At 35.1% G+C, this 9,253-nt stretch overlaps 1 protein-coding gene across 1 annotated transcript; it reads left to right on the forward strand.

Annotated features, from left to right (window-relative positions):
• Window positions 1–4,566: 4,566 nt before the first annotated feature.
• On the forward strand, window positions 4,567–5,724 carry LOC132045042 (RING-H2 finger protein ATL52-like). Its single transcript, XM_059435565.1, has one exon. It carries the CDS (start codon window positions 5,040–5,042, stop codon window positions 5,457–5,459), a length of 420 nt encoding a protein of 139 aa, XP_059291548.1. The 5' UTR covers window positions 4,567–5,039; the 3' UTR covers window positions 5,460–5,724.
• Window positions 5,725–9,253: the final 3,529 nt, after the last annotated feature.

Below are 9,253 nucleotides of genomic sequence, written 5' to 3' on the forward strand. Positions count from 1 at the left end.
AAAAGGGAAATTTTGAGTTTCATGAAAAATAACATTTCTAGAAACAAACACCCTTTTGGTTGAAAGACTTAGTAACTTGTATCCTTTCTTTCCATGAGGATACCCGATGAAAGCACATGCTTCAGCCCTTGGGGAAAACTTAGCTCTGTTGACAGTTGAAGTAGAAGCATGGTTAGACATCCAAAACACCTAAGGTTCTGGTAACTAGGTGCTGTCCCAAACAATTTCTCATAGGGAGTCTTGAAACCAATGACCTTAGAGGGGAACCTATTGATCAAATAAGTAGCTGTCAATAAACATTCTCCCCAATAGGCAATGGGTAAATGAGATTGAAATAAGAGAGCCCTTGAAGTTTCTAATAAATGCTTGTGTTTACGCTCCACCACTCCATTTTGTTGGGGTGTTCCAACACAAGTGGTTTGATGCAAGATTCCTTGAGATGAAAGAAATTGAGATTGTGTTGTCCCCGTTCCCAATTCAAATGCATTATCCGACCTTATGGTCTTGACTTTTGTATCAAAGTGTCTTTCCACCATAGCTAAGAAGGACTTTAGAACATCAAATGCATTGGACTTAGTAGATAAAAGATATGTCCAGGTCCCTCTACTATAATCATCAACAATTGTAAGAAAATACTTGAACCCATTATAGGTTGGGGTTGAGTAAGGACCCCAAGTATCAATATGTATTAATTCAAATATATGAGTAGTAGAAATTGAGCTGGTGGGAAAGGGCAATTTATGCTGTCTAGCCAAAGGACAAACAGAACAAGGAGTAGAAAACTGAGAACACACATTGATAGGAATTGAACTTATGTTTTTCATATTATAAAGAGGCAAATGGCCCAACCTATAATGCCATAACTTTGTGGTTACATCAGGAACTGTAGAACTAGAAGCTAAAACAGTAGCTACTTCACTAGATTTAACATAAGTACTAGAAAAAGAACCTGGAACAACATCAGCTTTTAAATTAGAAACTAAGCCTGAAACAACTTCAGGACAAGCAACATTAGAAATTGAAATAAGATTGCTAGCTAAGCCTGGAACAACATCAGGACTATTGATATTAGAAACTGAAAGAAGACTGCTAGTAACTTGACTTGTAGGCTGCTGAGAACTGGAAGTAAGTGGACTGGACTGGAAAATGTATAAGCCTTTCTTTGCTTCACCAATTTCCAGAGGGCTCCTCAGTGAAGGGCCCTGTAACATGCAAACATCAGGAGAGAAAGTGAGTGAACATCTAAACTGTTTGCAAAATTTTTGAACTGAGAGAAGATTAAACTTAAATGAAGGCACATACAAGACTTGATTTAAAACAAGAGTAGGAAGAAGAGTGACAGTTCCTATATGAGTTACTTTTACTCTAAAAGAATTAGGAAGATTGACCATTAGAGGTACTGATAATGGCCTTAAATGATGCAACATAGACTTGTTATAACACATATGTTCTGTTGCTCCACTGTCCAGAATCCAAGAAAATTCATCTATGTGTTTAATGGGAGCTGTGCAATTGTGAGAATAAGAAATACCAGCACAATTAGCATTGATTTTCCCATCAGTAGTAGTTGAACCGTGCTGGTCAAAATTAACTTGTTGTAGTAGCTGCATCAGTTGTGCAATTGGATTTTGTAGGATTCCCTTTCCTGCTTGTTGTTCGTTGGTTAAAGCTGCATTTCCTCTAACAGGCACCTGAAATTGCTGCTTCTTGGTGAACTTAAAGTCTGCTGGATATCCATGCAACCTATAGCATTTTTCTACACTATGACGGGGCCTCTTGCAGTAGGTACACACAAGTGAATTTCTTTTGTTGTCATAAAACCCCCTCTGTCCTTTGTTGTCACCTGTGTTAATCCTGTTGTTTTGATAACTTTGTCCAGCAGCTATGAAAGAAGCAGAATCAGTTGGATAGGGTGGAGTGTGTTGGATCTCATCTTGCTTTTCATCCTGAATAACAAGTGAGTAGGCATGGCCAATAGATGGGAAGGGAGTGGTCATCAAAATATTTCTCCTCACTCCCAGATATGATTCATTCAAACCCATTAAAATTGCAATAGTCTTTCATCATCTTGTGCCTTATTAGTCATGGTTTTCCACCACACTTACAATCACAAACACAAGAAGAGAATGTATTCATTGCATCAAGTTCATCCCAAATACACTTTAGTTTGGTGAAATAACTGGTTACACTCATGTTACCCTGAACTAAAGCATTTAAATCTTTTTGCAGTTGAAAAAGTTTAGCTCCATTGGCTTGTCCATACCTAGATTCCAAATCGTCCCAAAGAAGTTTGGCATTTTCTGAGTAAAGGACACTCTCACCTATGTCCTTAGAAAGAGAATTTAGCAACCAAGAGAGAACCATATGGTTTCACCTGGTCCATGACTTGAGTGAGGATGAATCTGCTGCTGGTTCAGGAAGAGAACCATCAATAAAACCTGTCTTATTTTTCGCAGACAATGCTATTAACATGGATCTCCTCCATCCTCCATATCCCTTTCCATCAAAGGGTGAAACCACAAGAGTCAGACCTGGTGCATCTGATGGATGGAGGTAATAGGGGTGATTGGAGTCGATAGCTTGTTCCTTCATAGTTTGAACAGCAGCAACATCAGCAGTGTTCTCAGTTGGATCTACCATAACTGAGATGGAAAGAAAGAGGAAAAGAAGGCAAATGAAGGGAGAAAAAGAGAATGAAGAACAGAAAAATTTATTCCTGCTCTGAAACCATGTATAAATTAAAAGAAGAAAGCAAGATTGGAACAATTTTCTCTGTATTCCATTCGATGAAACTGTGCACAATTTATACAAAACAAAGGATAAGAATTCCTAACAAACTATTCACAGCTGTCCCTATTCTATTTGTCTAGCTAAAGACTGACCATGGGAAATAATCATTATTTACAATCTGGCAAATGAAAATAAATGCTAAAATAAAAGAATGGCACATGATGTGCACATGTGTTGTTCTAGAATAATCTTCACTTGTTTTCTTTAGATGCTTCCACGTATGAGCTTCAGTGGGTCCCCAGGATCAACTTTACCCTTCTTGTTTGTATCAAATTCAAAACCAGAACTTGTGGGAAAATGATCATTTGCTCTTTTCTCTTCTTCCTTGTTCATCAATGGCGAAATAGTTGTGAAATTAGCAGCAATGTCAACATTGTTTCCTTAATTGTTGGGAATGAAATTACACAGGGTGATTTGGGCATAGATGGACTCTTACCCTCTGTTTGGATGGTTGTTTCCGTGGTTCGTAATATACGGTATGGTATAGTACGATATGGTGTTGTATTGTATTATCTGTGTTAATAAACTGATGTTTCGATAAATGTTGTATTGTTTGTTGTGGTTTAATAGCGTTTGTATTGTTGTATCGTTGTTCAGTTCTTTTTGTAGTTATTTTGCTCTTAAGGTTTTAAGATTGTGAAACAAAAGATTATGTTGGAGTGTTTGGGCCATTCTTGAGTGCAAGAATTAGCATAGAAAATTAATAAGCCCAACAATGATTATCTCTCACTAAAACAAGATCCACTCTTATTGTAGCATATGGAGCTGCAGTTCAAGCTGCAATTTGAGTGGAGAAGGTGACCAAAAAGGTTCAAGATTTGCTGCTTCTTGATATCACTTCTCTGAGTCTTGATATTGAAACTGTTAGTGGTCTGATGACAATCTAGACTCCAAGAAACACTACTATCCCGACCAAAAAAGACCAAATTATCCCGACCAAAAAAGAGCACATTTCCAGGTGTGCTCATTCAGGTGTATGAAGAGAAAGGATAATGACCGTGGACAACAACCTTCTTGGAAAATTTGACCTTAAGGGTATTCAACCTGCATCAAAAGGAGTGCAAGAGATCAATGTCTGTTTTGAAATTGATGCCAATGATATTCTAAATGTGCTAGCAGCGGAGAACAATGCCGGTGTCTAAATGGCAGCAATTTGCGTTGGAAATATCCCATCAATGTAATTCTCATTGTGTGTGTCTGGTACAACAACTCTACTGTCAAGCTGACAAAGGCTCAAATCGAGATGATGATCAGAATAAAGAGAGATGCTATGCTGAAATACTTGAAGAATGAAATGGCTGACCTTAAATCTAGATTAGATGTCAACGCCTACGGCAGGGTGATTTTCTTTTCTTACTGTTGTGTTTGATAATCTTATGATCTTATTTTGAAATTTATATGCCATTTCTATAGATCTCCAGTCAGAGATGAATCAAAGATATCAAGTTAGCGTGTCCCGAATGAGTGTGGCATAATTATATGCAAACATGTAAAGCTTTTTTATATGCTTACATAATTCGAGCTGAAAGCAATAGTGTTAGCTGAAACTAAGCGACTGTCTTAGATTTGCCTCTAATTACATTTTTATTTTAATTTACTCTTAGTTTCTGATTGAGGGGTTGTTTGCTAAGATGTTCCATGTTCAAAATGAAACTGATGAGATTTAGCATGCTAGCCTGCACAGTGAACTCCTCCAAAGTATTTTGAAAGCCAAAGAACCCTCAATAATATATATATATATATATATATATATATATATATATATATATATATATATATATATATATATATATATTAGAGTATCTTTAAAATCAGAGAACATTAGTGTAAGCTTTTGCCAAAGATAGCACCAAATTTCAGGCATGGGGTTGTAATAGAAGAAATGTAAAAATGCTTAGCAGCTGCTATGTGATTGTTTCAACTTTGAAATATCTACACTTTGTTTGTAGTTTATTGTTGTGCTTGGAAGATGTTAGGTTATCGCATTGGTTTGGTTCTTGGGTTTATGTTGTTTCGATAAAAGTGTGGACCTTTGCAAAATTTTGAATATTTGGTCAGCATAATGATGATCTTTTTCTTTACTGCTATTATTGTGTTACTAGACTTGGTGAGTAGAATAGAATTTCTGGTGGTTAAGTGATAAATGAGTGAGTAAATTTTGTTTGACATATCGACTTTCATGTAATGAGTTACACGTTCTAGCTACTGAAAATGCATTTTCATAGCCTTGCATCCTTTGGATATGTTTTATGGGATCTGTTGGAAATACAAATCCATGGGCACCTTATGATAGTTATAAAGATTGTTCACAAGGGAATTGTAATGTGTATTGTCCACAATGGTGTTACTTTCTTTTACCTCCTCCTCCTCCTGATGATGATGATTCATCAGATGATTCTGCCACAGCTTTCTCCCTTCTTATCATAGCGATCATCGGTATATTAGCAAGTGCTCTCCTTCTTGTTAGCTACTATACCATCATCAATAAGTATTGCAGGAGAAGGAGAAGCAAAAATGCAGCCACAGAGATAGAAGCCAATCGAAACGGGATGCCTCAAGATCAGTGGCAACTTGCTATTGCTGGATTGGATGAGAGTACAATTAAGGCTATTACAGTGTGCAAGTTCAAGAAAGGTGAAGGATTGGTTGAGGACACTGAATGTGCCTAATTGCCCTCTTTGTAGGGCTAATGTAGTATCTTGTTGCTGCTAATGTTCTTACTGCTCTTAACTGAATAGTGTATCTCTGTTCACACTTCCTGGACAAACTTCTCATGACAATTAAAATGTAGCTATATCTTCTTTTTTGGGTTGAACATAGTTTATTAATTGCAGCTCTATCAGTGTTCCTATCAAACTTTAGTTTAACTTTTGAGCTTTCCGTCCGTGCTTCTTCCAATATGATTAGTTGCATCCTTTGTAAGTTTCTTCCTTTACAAAACCTCTTGCAGAGTTGGTGACAAAAGATTAGAAATGGTATCTTATATCAAACTGAGATTGCAACGTTGCTCCCATTTAACCACATCTTGAACAGAAGGATATGCAGTCATAACATGCTTTTCATTCTTAAGAGTTGAATTGGTATCAGTTGATTAATTTTACTAAGCTTCCTTTTGTTTTGTGCTTGCTGCCATCCTATTCTTATAGGATCATATTTTTAACTTATTGTAGTTTCATAAATATCTCTTTTTAAATTATCGGATTGTGAAGTGATATTGTTCATAAAAATACATTTAACCCAAAAATGTCGGGGCCTCTCGGCGTAAGGCATCACTATCTAGTATATATATTCATATATGGGTCTTGCTAACCTATTACTGTATGTGTGTGTGTGTGTATATATATATATATACCTCTGTCGTTACACAAATGGTGCAAATGTATTCTTTTTGTTGATGAAATTATTAATTAATTAGAAGGAAAAAGGTGTAAACATATATTCCACAACTTTTCAATTTAGAATAGATATACCTCTCGTTAAAAAAGTGGTATACTCTTGTCGTTACACAAATGGTGCAAATATACCCTTTCCGTTGAAGGAATTTTTATCAAAAATCATTTACCTTATTTTTTAAAAAGATGTGACATGGCTTTAAAAAAATAAGTCTACACATGTTTCTTGAGTAGACTTATTTCTTTAAAGTCACGCAGTAATTTTTTTCTGTTCATTTAAAAAAATATCTCAATGGCTTTAAAATGAATAACTCTATCCATGTTTTTAAACAAACTAGACTCAACTCACCTGGAAAAATTAGCACGTGGCAAAAAATAAGTCTACTAAAAAAATGGGTAAAATTATTTTTTTAAAAGCCATGTGATTTATATGGAGCAAACTGTCACAACTTAAGCATAGATATCTTATGGCTAGTTACTCAAAGAAAACTCTTGACCAAAGAGAGGATGGTTGGTATGGGGATAGTCTGTGCTACTGCGGATTGTGTGTTGTGTGACAAGGAAGAAATGGAGGACCTTCAATTTGTTTGTTGATTGTGAATGGACACATGCAGTTTGGAATGAACTTACACAACGGATGGGGATGCAAATACCTCAGTTAGAGTCCAGGCTTACATTGAGATATATTAAACAGAAATGGTGGTGTAAAATGAAGAACGAAGTCCTGGCTGCTAGGCATGGTGCATTGATCTACTTCACCTGGCAGGCCTAAAATTGAAAAATATTCTAAAAACTTACTGCAAATTCTAGTTTTGTAGTGCAATAGATGAAGTTTATAGTGAAGAAAATGATAGGAATATTTATAGGATCAAAACAGGCTGGTAAATGTATAGGGTTTCTTGAGGCTCTTCGTACTTAGTTTCTTCTCCGAGGTTTGCTACTCCTGGCACTCTTCCTATAGGGTGCTTAAGGGTACGAGTGTTCTTTAGTTTGTATTTTTCTGTTGTTGGTGGTAATAAGGTTTTACAGTTTTATTAAAAAAACGAGTTAAATAATTTTTTTTTTTAAATTCATCAGCGCGAAGGGTATGTTTGCATCATCTGTGTAACGAAAGAGGTATATTTGCATCACTTTTTTAATGAGGGGTATGTTTGCACATTTTTCCTAATTAAAATAAAAGCTACTGTATGGATATATTTGCACCTTATCGAAAAGTTCAGGGGTCTATTTGCACCTTTTCAACATGAACTTTTTTTGCCTTCTTTAATTCAACAATTATTTGAATTTATTGCTTCGATGATCAATTATTTTTTTTCGTGCTCATCTTCTTATTAAATCTACCATAGACGCCCCGAATTATTTTTATGCAGATGCAAAGAATAAATTACAATTTTGGTCACTTATGATTATTGGGAATAAATAAGGAACTGTGAGATTTTGAGAAAATTATTTAATTTTAATTTAAACCAACAAGGCGCCATGAACAAGAGCGTGGGTAATTGAGAGATGCCGGATCCAAGAGTATTAGGCAAATGCGAGATATATGCTTCTTTCCAAATGCGAGAATATATTTCTCTATTTTGAGGTTGAAAGTTATGAAATAAGGTGATAACATAACCTGGTCATTTTAAAGAAAGTATGACTATCCTAAGCCATTAATTTATGCTTCCAATTTATATGACTCACATTTCTTTTTGTTTACCTCATAAAAAATAATATGTTTATATATTTAGAAATAATCTAACTTCACACTCTTATTTTAACCTTGATGAAATGTCTTACATCAAAAAAAATGTCTAACATATTTAGACCATAAATTTTAAGACTCAATCAAATATAAAATTCCTTATTATTCCCAATAATTATAAGTGACCAAATTATAATTTATTTTTGCATCTGCATAATAATAATTCGGGATGAGTGCAAAAAGAAATTTGATGATTAAAGCAACAAATTCAAATTAATCGTTGAATTAAAGAAGGCAAAAACAATTCATGTGTGAGAAGGTGCAAATATAGAGAAGGTGCAAATATACTCCCGAACTTTGCGAAAAAGTACAAAATACATCCCTACAATGGCTTCCATCAGCGAAAGGAGTATATTTACACTATTTGTGTAACGACAGGCGTATAGATGCACCACTTTTTTAATTAGGAGTACATCAGCTCTAAATCGCAAGATTGAGGGGTATATTTATACCTTTTCCCTTCAATTTAATAAGTCATTCTGATTCTGATATTCCAACAATACTAATGGCATATGCTAGCCATTCCGGGCTTGTAATTGAAAAATAGCTGGATTTTCTAAAGTAATTGAAATATAGCCATTTTTTAATGCGGAGACAAAATGTGAACAAATTATCCTTAGTTAAAACACAGAATTACTCCAGCATAACAGGAAGAAATTACTAGAGTTCATGAAAAACATATTGGAATTCATAAAAATAATGCTGAAATTCAAGAAAGAAATGTTGGAATTAATGTGGGAAATCATAGAAAAGTTAATGCTGGAGTTTATGAAAAAGATGTTGGGAGTTCGAACTTCTAACATGTAAAGTCGTTGAAGTTGGTTCCTACCTTTTTAAGCCGCAGATACTTTTTCCAATTTATTTTTGTGCTGGACAATGGCTACTTTACACAGCTGTGTCAATTTCTTTATCACATGCTCTAAAAATGGCTATTCCTGCCCTCAGCCAGGCCAGGCCCGTATTCCGTATTTATTTTGTGAAATCGAAGGCATCAAGTTCAAATTCCGTTGATACGAGTTGTATTATCATAAATAAATGATGATATCATCTCTCTATGCGTCAATGTGATACACTGCGTTAACGTTATATAAATATAAGAAAGAAGTTTGGTTTCACAAGATAAGGAGGAACAATATTCATCTTTTTATGGAGTTGGGGAAAAACTATTCAGAACTCACAAAGATTTGTTTTTGACTTCCTAGCTAGGTACTTTCGGGTAATTTTGAGTTTAACTCGAAAAGCTGGACGTTTAATAATCTTGTTATTATCAAGTTATTTTCTATCGGACAGTAACAGTCTAACAGAGCTGTGTGTATGTTGATGG

Source organism: Lycium ferocissimum, unplaced genomic scaffold, assembly GCF_029784015.1.
Source record: "Lycium ferocissimum isolate CSIRO_LF1 unplaced genomic scaffold, AGI_CSIRO_Lferr_CH_V1 ctg5931, whole genome shotgun sequence".
NCBI lineage: Eukaryota > Viridiplantae > Streptophyta > Magnoliopsida > Solanales > Solanaceae > Lycium > Lycium ferocissimum.

Coding starts and splice junctions, on each gene's coding strand:
- LOC132045042 (XM_059435565.1), top strand. CDS start 5,040: ATGGGATCTGTTGGAAATACAAATCCATGGGCACCTTATGATAGTTAT.